The sequence below is a fragment of the Mastigoproctus giganteus genome, chromosome 4, assembly GCF_048544385.1.
Source record: "Mastigoproctus giganteus isolate SK-2022 chromosome 4, ASM4854438v1, whole genome shotgun sequence".
In the NCBI taxonomy this organism is placed as follows: domain Eukaryota; kingdom Metazoa; phylum Arthropoda; class Arachnida; order Uropygi; family Thelyphonidae; genus Mastigoproctus; species Mastigoproctus giganteus.
The window spans coordinates 4064886-4086676 of NC_143578.1; the positions used below are offsets into that span (position 1 = coordinate 4064886).

At 38.4% G+C, this 21791-nt stretch overlaps 1 protein-coding gene across 1 annotated transcript in view; it reads left to right on the forward strand.

Moving 5' to 3' along the window:
• The window catches only part of ATPsynF (ATP synthase, subunit F), a 31951-nt gene extending 19548 nt beyond the window's left edge, over positions 1-12403 (forward strand). The window contains exons 3-4 of the mRNA XM_090371319.1: positions 5984-6100; positions 12234-12403. Coding sequence (XP_090227445.1) covers positions 5984-6100; positions 12234-12265 — 149 coding nt within the window. The 3' untranslated portion in view covers positions 12266-12403. The remainder of the gene's footprint in view (positions 1-5983; positions 6101-12233) is intronic.
• The last annotated feature ends 9388 nt before the right edge of the window (positions 12404-21791 follow it).

Sequence of the window (21791 nt, forward strand, 5' to 3'; positions counted from 1 at the left end):
CAACGTTGATTGCTAAAGTATATGAAGTTTGTGAATTGGTAATGACAGCAGATCCAAACATCGAATGAGGTATGAAAGTAAGGCAGGCGTTGCAAAATGACATTCGATGTTATAAAGAAATGTATGCAGATAAAAAGAAGAAGAAGAAAAAAAAAAACTGTGCAAACTAAGCTGATCAGTTATTCTTCAAAATAAAAGTACAGTACGTACTTCACATATTCTTTTGGTATGTACATACTGCAATAAAAATCATTTGTACTCTACTTACTAGTATTTTTCATTTTTATCTTTTTAGTTTCTTTTTTTTTGCAAGAACTTTGTGTGCATCAATTTATAGTAAACAAACACCTTTATATTTTTGCAACTCGACCCATATAATGAAATTGTCGGAACACATTACATTAAAATGCATACTAATAATACTTCGATCAGCACGTTTTTTTTTTTTGGCATGAATTAACCGCGCTATGAGAGGTATTCCTGTATTTATAAATGGTATTGATGGTGGTATATCTGGGTTAATGTCCAAGTTTGCAGATAATACGAAGGTTGGCAGAGTTGTTAATGACACTAATGACAGTATGCTGCTTCACCAGGATCTAGAAAAGTTGAGCAGATGGGCTGAGAGGTGGGGCACCTCCGTAGCCAGGTGGAAGGAGCAGCAGTGCGTAGCACACGCTTCTTGATTAGACCGGGGTTCGAGCCCATCACCACCAAATACGGAGGATGCGGGAAGGTCAGGGAATGACCACAGCATATCCCGGAGCAATATGGCCTTAGTTGCTAATGCTCCTAAACAACAAACAAACAACTGAGAGGTGGCAAATGAAGTTTAAAATTGACAAATGTACTACATATGGGAAGCAGTAACCCCAGAGTAACGTATCAACTCTGTGGTACTATACTGACAGTGGTAGAGAATGAAAAGGACTTGGGGGTAAAGAATAACAATAAATATATATTCAGTAAAAATATTTAATTATAGATAACTACATTGACTTGGAGGTAATTATGCAGGCAGATATGAAGTTTTCTGAGCAGTGCAGATGGTCTGCAAGAGTAGCTCATGGTGTCTTGTCAATGATATACAGGAATTTTTCTAGCGGGGATAAGGAAGTGATTATCCCCTTGTATAAGGTCATGGTTAGGCCTTATACATGCTTGAGCATTGTAAACAGGTCTGGAGGCCTCATTTTAAGAAGGATGTAGAGCTGTTGGAACGAGTACAGAGAAGGGCAACGAGATTAGTGAATGGAACAAAGGGTTGCTCTTACGAAGAAAGGCTTAAGTTTTGCAGATTAGAGTGTTTGGAGACTAGGAACCTGCGAGGTGATTTGATTGAGGTGTATAAAGTCTTGAATGGTTTGAGCATACTCAGTGCTGATGGGATTCTTCCTCTTGCTCAGAATAATCACCTGAGAGGGCATAAATTCAAATTGAGGAAAGACAGTTGTAGGATAGATGTGCGGAAATTTGCCTTTAGCCAGCGAGTAATTGATTGGTGGAACAGAATTCTATCTTTTGTTGTGGAAGTTGATAGCCTTAAATAAATTTAAGGCTGAGCTGGACAGGTATTTGGAACAAATGGAGGGATGAAATTAGAGCTTTTGTTTTTTTTTATTTTGGCTGATACTGCATAAGCTTGCTTTCTTGCATCGTGTGCTTCTACCAATGCTAATGCCTTGAATGGTTTGAGCAAGCTCAGTGCTGTTGAGATTCTTCCTCTTGCTCAGATTGTGAATGGAACAAAGGGAAGTGATTGGAATGTGCACTTGTGGTAGCATAAACTGAAATTGAGGAAAGACAGTTGTCGAATAGATGTGCGGAAATTTGCCTTTAGATAGTGGGTGGTTGATTGCTGGAACAAACTTCTAGCAGTCGTTGTGGAAGTTGATAGCTTTAATAAATTCAAGGAAGAAGTGGACAAACGTTTGGAGCGAATGGATGGGTGAAATTTTATTTTATTTTTTTTTTTTTTGGTTGATGCTGAATAAGCTTGCTTTGTTGCATCATATGCCTCTACTAATACTAATAGGATCTAGAAAAGTTGGGCAGATGGGATGAGAGGGTGCAACTGAACTTTAACATCGACAAATACAAAATACTGCATATATGTAGCAGTAACTACAGATCAACGTACCAATTGTGCAGTATACACTCAGGGTAGTGGGGAATGAAAAAGACCTGGGGTAATTGTGTAGTCAGATATAAAGGTTTCTAAGCAGTGCAGACAGGCTGACTGAGCAGGTCATTGGGTCTTGTCATTGGTATACAGAAACTTTGCTAGCAGGGATAATGATGTGATTATCCCCTTGTATATGGCAATTGTCAGGCCACACCTTGAATACTTCATATAGGTCTGGAAGCCTCATTTTAGGAAAGATTTAGAGCTGCTGGAACAAGTATAGAGAAGGGCAGTGGAATTGGTGAGTTGAACAATGGGTGTGCTCTTACCAAGAAAGGCTTAATTTCTCCAAATTTCAGCATCTGGAGATTAGGCACATGCAAGGTGATCTAATTGAGGTGTATACGGTTTGAATGGTTTGAGCAAGCTTAATGCTAATGGGATTCTTACTCAGATTATTCATTTGAGAGGGCATAAATTGAAATCGAGGAAAGATAGTTGCAGAATAGATGTGCGAAAATTTGCCTTTAGCCAGCAGGTGGTTGATTACTGGAACAAGCGTCCATCTGTCATTGTGGAAGTCGAGCTTTGATTTTAGTAGGCTTCTCTGTCTCTGACTATTTCTCAGTTCAGTTAGAACACAAGGAGATCAAAGCTAACTTGTGGACCCAGTATCATCCTGAGATATTTGTAGGTGCCTCCCTCCCTGTGTCATGTCTTCAATCTGTTCAACAGTATTCAGCTGGTAGTTTTGTTCGGCTGATTGTCCTGGATGCAGTCAATTGGTCTTGCATTTGTCTAGGCCAAATTGCATCCTAATGTCAGTACTGAACTCTTCAGTGATCCAGAGTAGCTGTTAAAGTAAATTCTCGGTTGCACCATTGAGTTTGATGCCATTCGTGTACATCAGCTGAGAGAGGGTGTGCAAGTTCTTTCTGTTAGGATATATCCATACTTGCTGTTGTTGAGCATGATGGACAGTAGGTTGAGTGCTAGACAGAACAGTAGTGGGCTCATGGCATCTCCCTGGAAGATTCCTCTTCTGACGGGGATTGATCTGGTCATAATGTTCTTGACCTTGACGGTGATTCTCCATTTTGCCATGATTGCTTCTAGGAAGTGTGTCAGGGTTTAGTTGACTTTGTAAATTTTCAGTGTCTCTGTCAGCCACCTATGGGACACAGAGTTGAAATCTTTGCGGTAGTCAATGTAGGCCGTGTACAGGCTGCGGTGTTTCTTGTAGGCTTGCTCCATTACAGTGTCAGTGGTCAATTGCTTCTTGCATTCTTTGCAAATCTGCTTACATTCCATCTGCTACTCAGCTATGATGACATGGCCCTCCAGGTGGTCTATTGTCTTCTTAGTTATGCAGCTGGTCAGGATCTTGTATATTGTTGGGATACTGGTGATTGGTCTGTACTAAGCTGGGTTTGTGGTATCTTTGTCCTTAGCTTTCAAGTTGGTGATTACTTGAGTCAGAGACTCTGAAATTGTGCCAGAGTGCCTTAATATGTGGGTGAACTGCTCCGGTATATGCCTCTGGGTGCAGCGGAACTTCTTGTAGCAGTAGTTGTGGATGTTATCTATGCCAGGGGTTTACTAGCTGTGGAACTTCGTGATTAACTATTACACTTCTTCCTCCCGAATCTTTCATTCTAGGTTCTTCAAGTGGCACATCCATTATGGCTAACTTTTCTGCTCCACTGATTGCCTCAGGGCTCCTCCAGTGCCTCTGGTTAGTGGGGAGGGCGATCCATTGCCTTCCTTCTCCAGTTTTCCTGTAATGGCAAAGTCTGTTGTTGAGTGCCGGGAGGAGTTTCTGCTTGAGTTGCCAAGGTATTCTTCCATCCTCTGATTATAGGTCTCATGCTGTGGATGTTGTCTTTCTTGAGGAGGGTCTTCACTTTGCTGATCAACTTCTTACTTCTCTTACTACTTTGGTAATTCTGGGTTAGTTGACCTGTTTTCACTCTTATATTTTCTATCTTCTGCTGTAGCCTTCTTTCCTAGGCTGGTGGTACCTTGTATTTTCATTTTGTTTTGTGTTGGCCTCTGGTTTCTCTTCCATTCATCCTGGTGGCTGCTACAGCAGGACAGTAAATGACTGTGTGTATGGTGTTACTTCATTGTTGTTGAGATAATCTGGTATTATTTGCTGATTGAGGTAGTCTGTGACTTACCACGGGATTCTTTTGGGTCTCTGCTGGTATTGTGTTGGTCTTTGTGAGGTCCATACCATCTAATTCTGCCAGAACCTTCTTCCGCTCTTCTTTTCTGGATATTGCAACCTCATCTGTTTCTACTTTGGCTGCTCTGGGTTGTAGTTCTTGTCCTTGGTGTTCCTCCTCCAGTTCTGATTTGGTTGTATTCATATACTTTATTCTTTGTAGTTGGTTGCTCACATCCTGCCTGACTTTTTTCCAAGATTGCAGGTTCGTCTAGGAGTCATTTAATTATTATTATATAGGTTGTTCAAGTATAACAGGCAGTTTGGACTATGCACAGAATAAATGAATGACCATATCTGCAGACCTGCTGGACATATATATCCAAACATTCAGTAATTCAATTTTAGGGTGGAGAGAAGTGAACATTTATTGCTATGTGGTAGCCATTTCCAGGTGCTGACAATCTTTAAAATTAAACAATATCTTAAGATTGAAATATCAATTTTTTACATGTGTATCTCTGTTTTAAAAGTACACTAATTTTAGCATTATTATAATTTTATTTCAAAATTTTAAATTATTTAAAATTTTGAAGTAAGCTTAAACTAAATCAGATAGGTAATTAATGAGATTTCTGGCATTGCTATTTGGAAAATTATATAATTATATTATATAATATTTTCATTTCTATGTACCATAATCAACCGAAATATTCTGTGGGATTGACCATTACTGATCCATGATATAAGCAGTTCAAGGACAACAATCTGTTTGGAACCTGCCATGTTGAGGTCACTCACATAGTACCATTAATTCATTAATTAATGAAGAAGGTCAGGTGGATGAGCCAGTGAAGGGCAATCATTGTTTAATATCATATGAAAGATCACTCAAGTTTAATATATGCATTGGTTAGTGTCCATCATCAGAAATGATTTCGTTATTAAAACGAGTATGCCATTGGGAGCATTTCCTGGATCAGAACATCAGGTAATCAATTGTGGTACCAAACAAGAGACCAAATGCAAGTCAACAGTGGAAGTGGCCCTGATTGGTATTTCGAACGAACAGAGGGGTGAAGTGAAAGTGGGGTTTTTTTTTTTTTTTTTTTTTTTTTGGCTGATGCTGCATAAGCTTGCTTTCTTGCATCATATGCCTATGCTAATGCTAATCAACCACCACCACTAAAAAAAGATTCCATGCAGACAACTATCAATAACCTGCAAATGAAAGTATCAGACCTCTTCAGATCAAAACTTTTCAGGGTGGAAGCTTACTATTTCACTTTAGTGAGACTGTGATGGGTGCCGTCATAATCTTTTATATACGTGTGAATTCTTTCATATTTATATACCCAATGTACATGGAATGGCAACAGGGTAGATGGGTCGATTTAAAAAAGCAGGGCATATTTGGATATTGACACATGCACTTGTTGTGGTCCTGTCATTGATATCAAGGTCATAGAAAATGTTGGTGGAGGTGGAGGAGAATTCTGAGTTTGAGAATCCTTGCGCAAAGTCTTGGACCACTGGTATTAGGAAGTCATTAACAGTAATAACCTCTAAAAACATTTTGATGAAAATAAAACTATTTTATATATTGAACCAATTTTGAATGTCATTTAAATTATATAATTAATTGAAATATAAATGGATGAAAGAATAGTTCAAACTTGTTTCTCCCTCAGCATATTGGCGTTGGCAACATAAGTTCATGCATGCTAAATATGCTGGTATGGCTGGATATTTCCAATTGCTTGCAGGCAGCATAGCACTGTTTTATTTCCTCAGTTATCCGAGAATATGTAAGTATTCTACTTTATAATTTTGTTATGCTTCATAATGTAGGAAATTTTACTTGTGTAGTACTAGTAAGGTCAAACGATGCAAGGAAGTTGATGTTCTGCTTCAACCAAAAAAATTAAAAATAAACTAATAATAATAATAACATCCTCCTCCAGCAGACTTGCCCTTCTTGAACCTCAATAGCTTTTCTAGCAAACACTTATTAAAAATTATTATATCACTTATTTTGCAGTAATCTGACTCCCCAAAGAGATTCAGGTTAGCCTTCAATTGTAAATATCATTGAAAATTATCTGTAAATTCATCTGCCATTTCCGCTGAGCTTTCTATAGCCCTTCCACTACAACCAATTAAGGAACTCATACATGCATACTTGCTAGTGTATTCAATCATACTTGCCAGCATGTTCAATCATACCTAAAAAAGTTTTTGTCACACTCCTCAGAGTTATTTGGTCCATAATTACTGCAGTCATCATTGGGGTATGCTACTCAACATTCACAACCTTGCTCAGAATATTCTTGCCACCTTGAGGCAGTTTCTGACAAGAAGCATAACTCTCCCACCCTTCCATCCCTCTCTTTTTCTTCTGGACACACAATACTTGCTAAAATGAAATTCTTCATCTTATATCTCTGGGTGGCACCATGTCTCAATAAACCCAACTTTTTTGGCTAAAGAGTTACTATAATGGATATACGTCCCTTATAGTAACTCTTTAGTGTTTTTACATGTGGTCCTAGATTTTTAGTGGATTTTACTTCTGTTTAGGGTTACTTCCATCGCCACTTAGAGAGGGTGCAAGTATGTATGTATGTAATTTTGTCCCATGCAATTGTCCTGAATCAATCATCTGCCAGCTTCTCTGAACTCTTAATGGGGTCCTCATTAGCAAAAAAACCCTTTCTCTATTAAGTGAATAGTGTCTTTACAAAATAAAATAGCGCCTCCGTAGCCAGGTGGGTAGGAGTGGCAGTGTGTAGCACCATGCTTCTTAATTAGACCGGGGTTCGAGACCGTAACCACCAAATATGGAGGATGCGGAAAGGTCAGGGAATGACCACCACATATCCCCGGAGCAATATGGCCTTAGTTGCTAATGCTCCTAAAAACCAAATAACAAACAACAAAATAAAATACATTATACAAGCTATTACTGGAAATAGATAGATAGGCATGACTGGCTGAGTGGTAAATACACAGTAAAAAGTTATGCATGCTACATGTTCAAATCCATGTGATAGTACAAAAATTACTCTTGTATGCTCCTTATACATCTTCAGGTTCAATATGACTGTTCAAGAGTAAAAACAGAATTTATTTTGTTATAATTACTAGACAAGTATTTATATAAAACAGGGGTGTTCAACTGTATTTTTTATTGGTGAGCTATATTGGCAATTATGTGGGGTTTTGTGGAACAGATCAATTATTTCATAACTGCTAAAGAAACAATGGCTGGTCGTCTGCTGTCTTTTGCTGAGCTCTGCTTATAAATATATATAATAGAGCATCTATAATTCAAACTAATTGAAACCAGGGGAAGTTCGGGCTTCCGATTTGTTCGGATTTTCGAACTTATCAAAAATACTGTTCTGGAGACTGAAAAAAAGTTTTAAGTTTAGAAATAAAAACATTGGTTTCAAAATCTGAGGGACAACATCATTTTTTTGTTAAAATCTAGTGGCTTTTCATACAACAAAAGTCCAGATATAGGTTCTCCTAAACTTCGTCTCTGTGTGAACCACAAATAAATGGCATCTTCAAGGGATGGGTTATTAGCTGTCCTCATAGTGGTTTTTTTTTTTTTTTTTTTTTTTTTTTTGCACCATCTGAATCAAGTTTCGATGAGAACTTTATAAAACTTTTTCCTTGTTGTTTTTAATCTGTTATGGTTGACTTTCCAACCTCGTAAAATTTTGCTATCAAAGGCCGCTTTGAAAGTCTGTTTAAAATCTCAATCTTCAATTCAATTGTTAAAAATTTCTGCTTCCTTTTAAAAGACGAAGGAAACTACAGTATGGTAAAATAAAACTGTGTAAAAACTCTGTTCAGAATCTTCTCCATATCTCACTTGCACATATTGTGTTAATTGCAATTTCTGCATGCCGTGTTTTTTGTTATTGATTGACACATCTTTTTTTTAATGTTTTTGGTTTTACCACCTCAAAAAAAATGTCAGTGAACAGAAATATCAGATTACACAAAGTGTTATTTTTATATATATAGTACTGTATATATATTAATTAAGCTATGTATGTAAGCGTACATAGTGCAGACCAAAGGATACCAAATTTATTTTTATTTTGCTAACCTGTGGATAATATTTTTCCAATTTTCATGTATCATTTAATTTTGTTGAAAAAAAATGATGTAAATTTGTGCTTTATACAGTGTACTTCATTTTTATAGCCTGTGGATAATATTCCTCCAATTTTTGCTTATTAGAATTGCTATTTAATATAATCAAAATTCAGTACACAAATGTGATCAAAATAGCCGGCACTTACTGTAATTATTTTGTGGCACCGGCATAAATAAAATAAATGCTGGCTCATTCGGATTATTGACATTCATATTTTCGATGCTCTACTGCAGCATTTCCCAAACTGTGTTCCATGAGATGTGAACAAGTGTTCTGTGAAAAATCGTAATTAACAATTAAAAAAAATAAAATAAAAAGTGCTCGCTCTGGTGAGTATGGGCTTGGCACACCCAGGGTCCTGAGCTGGATATTATCATTCTTCTCTTTCCTTCTGACTCTTCTCTCTCTCTCTCTCTCTCTCTCTCTCTCTCTCTCTCTCTCTCTCTCTCTCTCTCTCTCTCTCTCTCTCTCTCTCTCTCTCCTTTTGCATTTTTGTACCATTATAATTTTTAACTTTTTTTTTTTTTTTGGTTATTAATATACTGGCATAGACTAATAATCAGATAGAACACGGAACACTTTATTTTGGCAGGCTTTTTCCTAGAGAAGTATGCATAGAGGTAATGACATCTAAGAAAAAGTAGCAATGTAGTCATCTAATATGCCATTCATATGCTATTTAGCCTGGAGTACACAGGTTGAAGGAGAGGAGGAAGCAAATATCATAACAAAACTCTCTTCCTTGTATAATTTTTTTTTATAATTATCAGTATTTTGAAATATTATTAAGATAAATGACCATGGATTTGTGGTTGAAAAAAGGAACCTTAAAACGAGAAGCAAATACTTCTAGTACTTATGTAAACTCTAGAAGGAAGGGGATGAATCAGATTGGTCCACTTGATATTGATGGGTCAACTGTTGATGATCCTGCTCAGGTAGCTAACAAACAAAATGAATATTTTGCATCGACATTCACATATGAGGAGTTATTCAGCGAGGGGAATGCCAGAGGTGTATTCAACTCTAGCAGTAAGCTACAGAATCTTGAAATAACTGGGAGTAAAGTGGAGGAGAAACTGTTGAAGATAAACACAAGAAAGGCACCCGGGGTGGATGGGATCTATCCAGTTATATTAAAGGAGGCAGCAAAGGAAATAAGCAAACCCTTAGCCATAATTATGAGAGCTTCCTTGGACTCAGGGGAGGTACCCATAGACTGGAAATGTGCAAATGTGACCCCAGTTCACAAAGGAGGATCAAAGGCTGACACAAGTAATTATAGACCTGTGAGCTTAACTTCTGTTCCAGGAAAATTAATGGAGGCACTGGTTAAAGAAGCACTGCAGGATCATTTAGACAAGACTTCAGTTATAACTCGGACACAGCATGGTTTTGTTAAGGGGAAGTCTTGCCTGACCAATTTGATTGGATACTATGATACAGTCACAAAAGAACTGGATGCAGGGAATAGATTTGATATTATATACTTGGATCTTAGAAAGGCTTTTGATACTGTTGCACATGGAAGACTGCTACACAAATTGGAGCAGTGTGACATTGGAGGCAAATTGCTGCTGTGGATAAAGGGGTGGTTGAGGGGGAGAAGACAGAGAGTGGTAATCAATGGACACTGCTCATTGTGGACTAATGTTATTAGTGAAGTCCCTCAGGGCTCAGTGTTGGGTCCATTATTGTTTTCTGTATTTATAAATGATATTGATGATGGTATATCAAGCTTAATGTCCAAGTTTGCAGACGATACAAAGGTTGGCAGGGTTGACAAGGACACTACTGACACTCTGCTGCTGCAACAGGATCTGGAAAGGTTGAGCAGATGGGCTGAGAGGTGGCAAATGAAGTTTAACATTGACAAATGTAAAGTACTACACATGGGAAACAGCAACCCCAGAGCAACGTATCAACTCTGTGGTACTACACTGACAGTGGTAGAGAATGAAAGGGACTTGGGGGTGGTTGTGCAGGCAGATATGAAGTTCTCTGAGCAGTGCAGACGGGCTGCAAGAGTAGCTCATGGAGTATTGTCAGTGATATACAGGCATTTTTCCAGCAGGGATAAGGAGGTGATTATTCCCTTGTATAAGGCAATGGTCAGGCCACACCTAGAGTACTGTATACAGGTCTGGAGGCCACATTTCAAGAAGGATGTAGAGCTGCTGGAACGAGTACAAAGAAGGGCAACAAGATTAGTGAATGGAACAAAGATGTGCTCTTACGAAGAAAGGCTTAAGTTTTGCAAATTACAGTGTCTGGAGACTAGGCACCAGCGAGGTGATCTGATAGAGGTGTATAAAGCCTTGAATGGTTTGAGCAGCTCAATGCTGATGGGATTTTTCCTCTAGCTCAGAATAATCACCTGAGAGGGCATAAATTCAAATTGAGGAAAGACAGATGTAGGATAGACGTGCGGAAATTTGCCTTTAGCCAGTGGGTGGTTGGTTGGTGGAACCGACTTCCATCCCTTGTAGTGGAGGTTGATAGCCTAAATAAGTTTAAGGCTCAGCTGGACAGGTATTTTGAATGAACAGAGGGGTGAAGTGGAAGTGGGTTTTTTTTTTTTTTTGGCTGATGATGCATAAGTTTGCTTTCTTGCATCAAGTGCCTCTACTAATGCTAATGCTAGTATTGTAACTGGGGTCGATGAAAATGAACACTATATTGTCACACTTCAAAGTGAGGATGAACAATTTCAGCCTTTTGTTCCCCAAAAATTCAAAATGAAAAAACATGAACCAACTAATAAAAGACCAAAATGCAAGTATGATGACAGTTATTTGAATTTTGGCTTTACAAATGCTGGAAATAAAGGTACTTGTGATCCACAGTGTGTTGTATGTAATAAAATATTAACAAACAGTTCTTTGGCTCCCGCTAAACTTGTGTTCCGTAAATATGTGTGTTCTGCAAATATATTGTGAGATGAAAAGTGTTCCATGACTAAAAAAAGTTTGGGAAACGCTGCTCTATTGTAATTATAATTGTTGACATACAAATGGTCTCCAAGAAAATATAGATCAAATAAGATTTTGCAGAGGATTCCAACCTTTATGTTAATGTTCTATCATATTTAATGTCATTTTCATGTGCCCAAACATGATGCGATAATTAAAAAATGTTTTTTATTCTGCCCTCTTTTTGCAATTCTTTTCCCTTCCTTTCCATCACAGATATTGTTAGTTGTTTTTCTTCACAGCATAGCCATGCACAGTTTTCCTTACACTCTGTTATTAGAGAAAGGGTCTTTTTGTCATTCCAGAATCATAAACAAATTAAAATTAAACTATTCTTTCTTATATAGTTGGTTGCAGATATTCAAGCATAGCTCAGATCTGATGTATCAAGTGAAGGCTCTAAAACATTTTTTTCTTATTTATTTCTTGAAAGATTTTGATATAAAAATGTTATTATGAAGTGATTTTGAAGTCGTTATTAAGCAAGTACTTATTGACCATTTTCTCAAATCTTCTAACTGAAATTGCTCTAAATAAATAAAATATATAAAATTCACTTTATTTATTGTAATTTTTTTCTGGCTTAATTGTACAACTGAAATCTAAGTAATTGAGTAAATAAATTTGATCTTTTAAGTTTCTTGTTTCTTTTGTACATTTGAGAGATTTTTATTATTAGGTAAAATAAAAAAAATTAAGTTACAAATAAGATTATAAATGATTGTAATAAAACCTTCCCCAAAGTACAGTTAAATTTGAAGAATATTGAAATTTTTTTAAAATTTTCTTTCACAGCTCAACACAGAGTTGTTAAGCACCACTGGTGAAGAGATGGAATATTAAAAAATAATTTAGTATCATATTTGCAGTTCTGAAGGTAGAGGCCATGTATTAGGTTTATAGTGCAGCCCAAAGGATACCAAATGTAAAGATTGAACATACTTTAATAAAATGTATTAAGAGCACTGCTGTTTCATTCAATATTCAAGTAATTCCATATTTACTGGAATAACTTCCTTCCTCCCACACACCATAATGCATATATAAAATTCAGAACATTCAGTGCTATGATTAGCATTGTATCAACTCTCTAAATATTTGCTTAAATGTTATCATTTATAGATTGAAATTATTAATCTCCTTTACATAATTCAATTAATTCTTCCCACCTGCTACACAACTGGTCAATGTGGTTTTGGTAACATAAAATAAAAATTTTTAAAATTAATTGATAACCTAGGGACAGATTTTATGGCATTTCAGTTGTAAAAAAATGAAAACGCTGAATTTTCATAACATAAGAAAATAAACATTGCTTATTATATGTAAAAACAGGGGGGTAGAGGAGATTACTCAATTACATATCATTTGAACCTGTTATAACAGGTTTGTGCATGATAATCATGCATTTGTGTGTTTGTTTGTTTGTTTTTTATGAAAACCAAAAACAGGAGAGGTATTAGAACCTATAGCACTTAGTACTGTGCTTGGGTTTGAGGTTGAGAAGATATTTGTTGACATTAGACTTGAACTTCTGCAGACTGTATTTTTCAGGAAAGACAGACATATGAAGGAAGATTGTTCCAGAAAACGGCAGTTGAATGAATAAACAATTAAGATGAAAAGTTCGTTCTGTGAATTTGAAGTTGGGACAGTAATTGGATGTTGCCTGGTGGTGGTACATGTTTGGATTGTTTTGAAAGAGAGCCGGAATTCTAGAGGCCAATTCAGAAGAACAGTGCCCATGAAAGTATCTGTAGAAAAGGCATCTTATTTGTTAACAGGACACGGCTCACTTAGGGCCAAATTATATGAGAGAGGGTTGGAGACAGATCCTTTCTGTACATGTGGCGAGCAGGAGACTTGGATGCATGTAATTTTTTTATGTCGGGAGTATGAAGACCAAAGGCGGATTTTGATGGCACATATTCCTGACTTATCATTTGATACAGTGCATTTGCTTATTGCAAATTGTGACTGTTTTAATTTATTTCAGGAGTTTTCAGCTGCTGTTTTTGCAAGAAGAACTGTTCTCAGAGCCTTTCTTCAGAGGCAAACCTAGTGTCTTAATTGTCTTCATGGAGTTTCACTATTTGTTTCTACATCTGGCTGGGGTGCTGGACCTGATTCATGGTGTTGGGTCAGGTGCTCTGGTTGGTTGTCTTTTGTGCTGCGATCATGAATACTCCATTCTGGATTCTGCCGTGCTGGATCAGATTCATTGCGTCGGGTCTGGTGGTCTAAAGCGTCTATTATCCATGGCGTACAGTTGGAGATTGCTGGATAGTATCGTTATTGGTTTTGGAGGTTCCAGTGCATGTGAAACAGCAGCTGAGGAAATATTCAGTTGAACTGTGATTTTTGAAGTTTATAGTTGTGCCATCCAGACTATTGAATATTATTGTGTTTTATTATACGTTTTTTTTTTTTCCTGCTGGCTCCCTGGTATGGGCAACCGGGGAGCGGGATTGCTGGCACTCACTGGTATTGCACTACCTCCAGTGGGTGCGGGATTTCAAGTGCGAATTGCGCTACAGTAAAATCAGACTCGGGTAATTTAACATACTTTTTAAGGACTGCTTTGTAAAGACTATATATTCCCAAGTTCTCAAGGTAGATTTGGGCTTATGCCTGGGAGCTAGCCTGAATAAGAACACACTTGCACACACACACACGAGAGTTTAATGTTTGTCAGAGCATATAATTATATGTAAATATATCTTGTATATAAATCATGTATATACTTTTATGTACATAATGTTGAGACTATATTGTGTGTAATTAATAAATGAAAAAAAAAAAAATGTAGAAAAGGCATGCAGCATGTATGTCTATGAGACAGAGATACCACCCATTTTGTGATTTGTACAGAGTGAACAGCCGTTTAGAAGATAAGTAATGGCGAGAGCGAAAGAGAAAACCAAGTTTTTTAGAATCAGAGGAAGCAATATTTGTAACGTACTTATGCCAAGAGAGATTAGAAGTTAGGGTAATCCCCAAAAGAGAGATATCAACTTGCCTAGAAATCGGAATGTCACCAAAGATAAGCATAGGAGCAGAAGAATCCTTTTTGCAGATATAAGGCAAGACAGTTTTAGAAGGATTGAAATCAACTAAGTTGTCTTTGCCCCACTGGAGAATTACCTGGAGATCGGCATTTAAGGAATTGCTAGCGGATATTCGAGAAGTTGAAGCTGATTGAGCAGGGCAAGGTTTCTCAAAATGGAAAGTTGAATGCAATGTGCTATAATCAGCAAAACTATGGATAGGATTTCCAGTCAATGGAAGAAGGTCTTTAATATACAAGAGAAAAAGAGTGGGGGAAAGAACTAAACTTTGAGGAACCACCAGCATTAGACTGGATAACCAATTACAAAAAACAGTTGACAAGCCATAAGATGGAAACTTGTTTAGAAGGCCTTATGCCAAACATGATTGAAAGCCTTTGAGATGTCAAGAGCAACTGCTTGTGTTTCACGAAACTTTTCCACTTAATTTGTCCATAAATGGGTAACATAAGCCAGAATATCACCATTGGATCGAAACTGACAGAATCCATACTGGCAATCGTTGATCAGACAGAAAGTTTCTAGGTAGTTCAAGAGTTGACGGTTAATTGATTTCTCTATTACTTTAGAAAGAGTAGAAGTAATTGCAATAGGACCATAATTGGATGGGAGGGATTTGTCACCCTTTTTAGAAACTGGCTGGATATGAGCAAATTTCCAAACAGAAGGAAAAACACCTTTATAATAAAGTGAAAAAGGTGGCAAAGAAGAGGAGTAAGTTCAGGTGGAGCTTAGCATCGAAATTCGTCAAAATCCTTACATCCTTTTGACAGAAGACCACAGGAGGCATTGAATGGAGCGTGTTGGGACTGGTGGGAGATGTTTTACCAAGATTATTAATACATGAGTTGGAAGAAAAAGGGGATGCTAGTTGCTCAGCCTTATCCTTGGCTGAAGTGATAACAGAACCATCTGGTTTTGACAGGGGTGGGCAAAAGTTGTGGCCAATAGCTTTGGCAAGAGACCAGAAAGCTTGGCTACCATAGGGCAAGAAGCAAGTTTTTTACTTCTAGCCTGTTCAAAATCTAGTTTGGACTGATTAATAACTGCTATTTAGAATTGTTGCGAACTTTGGCATAGGTAGAAAATGAAACAAGCCAATTACGATAAGAAATGTTCTCTTGAACAGCACATTTATTGGAAAACCAAGGTTTAGATAAAGGATGAGATTTTAAAGTGGAATAAGGGATTCCATTGCTACAAGAATAATTTCTTTGACACGATCTGAGCAAACGTTGACATCAGAAGCTTTGAAACATAATCCGACCAAGGAAAACAGAAATCCCGCACATCATCCCATTTTGCTTTCTTGTAATGTCAAACAATACAAGGTTGGGAATAGGCATGAGATAAAGGCTCCATTGGAGAAGAGACAATCACCAAGTTGTGATCTGAGGTACCTAAAGGACCACTCACTTCCAACGTGTACTTTTAAACAGTTTGTGAGAAAAATATCAAGCGTGTTGGGTGTACAGATTATCCGATAATCTTGTAGGTAAATGAACAATCTGTGCAAGGTCATTGGTAATTGCAAAAGCCTCAGCATCTTGATCTGCTGGGTCGGTGACTAGAAAACAGTCCAGCTGGAGTTGTGAACCTTAAAATCAACCAACCAAGGAAAATTATCTCACTGTTAGAAAAGTTGGACTAAGAAAGTCAAGTTGCAAAGAGACGAAGTCAAAGAGCTTCAAGTGATTAGTGGAGTTGGGAGAACGGCAGAGACAACAGATGAATTTGAGACAAGGTAGACAGATTTTAAGCCAGAGAAGATAGAAAAAAGTGGATTCCAAATTACCAAGTCTCTGACATGGAATATCGGAACGGACATATGCACAAGTACCACCTTTGAGGCAAAAGGAATCATACAGCGGTAGTTAAATCAACTGATAGCTGAGATTCTGTCAGAAAAAGTACATGGGGTTTGGCAGACTGCAAGTAGAAATGGATATCGTTGAGATTAGATTTGAGACGTATATTTGTGAAATGAAGTAGAAAGTGTTTGGGTGGTTAGATCTTTTTGCAGATAAGCTTACTCTATTTGTTTGATAATTCGTGGTGTTTCAATATTAAAAAAGGGGGGGGGGACATGCTGTATGAAGTAATGACATTTTTGGATATGGTGTACATATGGTAAGAATATACCCAGATCCTTGACATAACGTGGCCTCGACAATGCCTCCTGCATTCACACTACTCGGACTCCCGCCAGTCACTACTGGCAGAGTAGAGGTAGCAAGATTATACACTAGCTGATCCAGAAGCCTAGAGGGTTACCAATAGGTTTGGTTCAGTGTACTAACTAGCGGCCGGCCTGTGAACGCCGTTTTAGAGTTGTACCCTCGAAATGTAAGGAAGATTGGATCTCACCACGACATTCATCATAACCTCAAAAGTCATCAATCATACTGTATGATGGAAGGGTTGACTGGAACTTAACTCTGGAGACTAAACATGGGTTCCACTACTTCAAGCCTCCAATAAGCAAAGTGGTGGTATTGCACCTGTTGATGAGAGTCATCTACCACCTAGAATTTGAACGTGTTATTAGCATTAGCATTAGTAGAGGCATTTGATGCAAGAAAGCAAGCTTATGCAGCATCAGCCAAAAAAAAAAAAAAAACCCACTTCCACTTCACCCCTCTGTTCGTTCAAAATACCTATCCAGCTGAGCCTTAAACTTATTTAGGCTATCAACCTCCACCACAAGGGATGGAAATCTGTTCCACCAACCAACCACCCGCTGGCTAAAAGCAAATTTCCGCACGTCTATCCTACATCTGTCTTTCCACAATTTGAATTTATGCCCTCTCAGGTGATTTTTCTGAGCTAGAGGAAGAAACCCATCAGCATTGAGCATGCTTAAACCATTCAAGGCTTTATACACCTCTATCAGATCACCTCGCTGGTGCCTAGTCTCCAGACACTGTAATTTGCAAAACTTAAGCCTTTCTTCGTAAGAGCACCCCTTTGTTCCATTCACTAATCTTGTTGCCCTTCTCTGTACTCGTTCCAGCAGCTCTACATCCTTCTTGAAATGAGGCCTCCAGACCTGTATACAGTACTCTAGGTGTGGCCTGACCATTGCCTTATACAATGGAATAATCACCTCCTTATCCCTGCTGGAAAAATTCCTGTATATCATTGACAATACTCCATGAGCTACTCTTGCAGCCCGTCTGCACTGCTCAGAGAACTTCATATCTGCCTGCACAATCACCCCCAAGTCTCTTTCATTCTCTACCACTGTCAGTGTAGTACAACAGAGTTGATACGTTGCTCTGGGGTTGCTGTTTCCCATGTGTAGTACTTTACATTTGTCAATGTTAAACTTCATTTGCCACCTCTCAGCCCATCTGCTCAACCTTTCCAGATCCTGTTGCATAGTGTCAGTAGTGTCCTTGACAACCCTGCCAACCTTTGTATCATCTGCAAACTTGGACATTAAGCTTGATATACCATCATCAATATCATTTACAAATACAGAAAACAATAATGGACCCAACACTGAGCCCTGAGGGACTCCACTAATAACATTAGTCCACGATGAGCAGTGTCCATTGATTACCACTCTCTGTCTTCTCCCCCTCAACCACCCCTTTATCCATAGCAGCAATTTGCCTCCAATTTGTGTAGCAGTCTTCCATGTGCAACAGTATCAAAAGCCTTTCTAAGATCCAAGTATATAATATCAAAGTTATTCCCTGCATCCAGTTCTTTTGTGACTGCATCATAGTATCCAATCAAATTGGTCAGGCAAGACTTCCCCTTAACAAAACCATGCTGTGTCTGAGCTATAACTGAAGTCTTGTCTAAATGATCCTGCAGTGCTTCTTTAACCAGTGCCTCCATTAATTTTCCTGGAACAGAAGTTAAGCTCACAGGTCTATAATTACTTGTGTCAGCCTTTGATCCTCCTTTGTGAATTGGGGTCACATTTGCACATTTCCAGTCTATGAGTACCTCCCCTGAGTCCAAGGAAGCTCTCATAATTATGGCTAAGGGTTTGCTTACTTCCTTTGCTGCCTCCTTTAATATAACTGGATAGATCCCATCCACCCCGGGTGCCTTTCTTGTGTTTATCTTCAACAGTTTCTCTTCCACTTTATTCCCAGTTATTTCAAGATTCTGTAGCTTACTGCTAGAGTTGAATACACCTCTGGCATTCCCCTCGCTGAATAACTCCTCGTGTGTGAATGTCGATGCAAAATATTCATTTAGTTTGTTAGCTACCTGAGCAGGATCATCAACAGTTGACCCATCAATATCAAGTGGACCAATCTGATTCATCCCCTTCCTTCTAGAGTTTACATAAGTAAAGAACTCTTTGCTGTTTTTCTTTGCATCCCTTGCCAAGGATTTCTCGTAATCTGCCTTCGCCTGCCTAACCTCCTTTGTAACTTGGTTGCATATCAACTTGTATCTATCATAGGCTTCTGTGTCATGTGTTAATTTGTAAGTATCCCATGCATTTTTCTTCTCTGCCATATGCCTCATTAGTTCATCTGACATCCATTTTGGCCTAAACCTTGAACAATATTTCTTAGTTGGTATGTAAAGCCTAGTAGCTTCCAAGATAAGTTCTTTGAATGCTTCCCATTTTGAATTTGCTGTTGGTAACATCATCAGTTGGTCCCACTGTATAGAATTTAATTACTGTCTCAGTCCATCGTAGTCGCCTTTACGGAAGCAATAACCCTTCCCTTTACCCCTAATGGTAGTTACCTCTTTGAGTAAATCCCACTTCAGCACACTGTGATCACTGCCACCTAGTGGTTCATTTATCTGCAGATTCTTAAGGCATGAAGAATCACTGCTGATAATCAAATCAAGAGTATTACTCCCTCTAGTTGCCTCCCGAACATGCTGATGTAGAAAACAATCATCCAATAAATCCACAAAAGCCCTGCTAGTGTGTGAGTAACCAGACCCCAAATTCCAGTCAATATCTGGGAAATTAAAATCTTCCATTATAAGACTCTCTGATTTACTGGCCCACTCTATTTCCCTGTACAGTTCCTTATTATACTCATCAGAGTCATTAGGCCTATAGCACACTCCTACTCTCAATTTTGATCTCCCAATGCTTATGTCACACCAAACTGACTCAACACTGCACTGTCCAGCGATGTCGACTGGCTTCACTTCCTTGGATTTTATGTGTTTCTTAACTAATAGCATAACCCCTCCCCCCTTCCTATCCTGTCTATCCTTTCTGTAGACGTTGTACTCCCCAAATTGCAGTTCTGCATCCCTTATATCTGTGTGACACCACGTCTCTGATATCCCAACAATATCTGCCTTTGATGTTTTGAGCAATACCTCAAATTCATCAAATTTATTTACTAAACTCCTAGCATTGGTGTACACGCAAGTATACCTGCACCTGTTTCTATTCTTAGCTACCCTAACACAACCCATGTGTTTACTTGTACCGCAATGGCCCCCAGCAGTCTCTGAAATACCATGCATCTTGTTTTTCAGGCTTCTGCTCATTCTAATAGAAGCAGTGCAAGAATCTCTTTCACCTCTGCCAGTGGCTACTGTCAATCTATTGGTCTTTGTCTCCCCCCAAGCTAGCAGTTTTCCGACCCACCTAACACTGCCTCGATAGCATCAGCAAATATTCTTGCACCCTTTCTATTTAAGTGTATCCCATCCCTGTAGAAGCAATCTCTCCTGTTAACAAGTACAGTCCAGGCTGAAAAAAATTCTACCCCTTGAGCCTTGCACAATCTTTCCAGGGCCGAATTGATCGACAAGGCTGTCATCATATACTCCCTCCTATCGTGTCTGGGCAGAATTGCAGACACTTTCAAATTCAACCCTAATTCTCGGCTTTTGTTCAACAGTGACCTGTACTTGTTAAGTAATTCTGCCGGTCTCCTACTCTTAATATTATTAGTATATTATATACTATAATACTATATTATATATTATATTAGTATATTATAACAGGTTTATTCATGTTAATCATGCATTTGTGTGTTTGAGGAAAATTATGTTTTATTACGGGCTAGCCGAGTGGGTAAAGTGCCTGCCTAGCAACCCAAAGGTCGCGGGTTCGAATCAAGCTGACTGCAAAAACCTTGGGAGGTGCATTATGGCCACAGAAGCCATGCGCCAAAAAACTACAAAAAAAAAAAAAAAAAACTTTTATTATGTTTGTTTTTATTTAAATAAAATGGTTTTCAGACAATTAGTATGAAGAAACAGCACTACTGTGGCCATGTGAATTTGCTTGAAAGTTTTACTTCTATGTGTGGAACAGTGAACCAATTTCTCAGTTGTAATAGAAATGATTAAACATGTTTATTATCTCTTATTATCTCAACCACCCCTAAAGAGATTATCTGCTTATTATCTCTTTAGGGGTGGCTGAGGGGGAGAAGACAGAAAGTGGTAATCAATGGACACTGCTCGTCGTGGACTAATGTTATTAGTGGAGTCCCTCAGGGCTCAGTGTTGGGTCCATTATTGTTGTCTGTATTCATAAATGATATTGATGATGGTATATCGGGATTAATGTCGAAGTTTGCAGACGATACAAAGGTAGGCAGGGTTGCCAAGGACACTACTGACACTATGCAACAGGATCTGGAAAGGTTGAGCAGATGGGCTGAGAGGTGGCAAATGAAGTTTAACATTGACAAATGAAAAATACTACACATGGGAAACAGCAACCCCAGAGCAACGTATCAACTCCGTGGTACTACACTGACAGTGGTAGAGAATGAAAGGGACCTGGGGGTGGCTGTGCAGGCAGATATTAAGTTCTCTGAGCAGTGCAGACGGGCTGCAAGAGTAGCTCATGCTGTATTGTCAATGATATATAGGAATTTTTCTAGCAGGGATAAGGAAGTGATTATCCCCTTGTATAAAGCCATGGTTAGGCCTTATACATGCTTGAGCACTGTAAACAGGTCTGGAGGCCTCATTTTAAGAAGGATGTAGACCTGCTGGAACGAGTACAGAGAAGGGCAACAAGATTAGTGAATGGAACAAAGGGGTGCTCTTACGGAGAAAGTCTTAAGTTTTGAAAATTACAGTGTCTGGAGACTAGGCACCAGCGAGGTAATCTGATAGAGGTATATAAGGCCTTGAATGGTTTAAGCATGCTCAATGCTGATGGGATTCTTCCTCTAGATCAGAAAAATCACCTGAGAGGGCATAAATTCGAATTGAGGAAAGACAGATGTAGGATAGACGTGCGGAAATTTGCCTTTAGCCAGCGGGTGGTTGGTTGGTGGAGCAGACTTCCATCCCTTGTCGTGGAAGGTGATAGCCG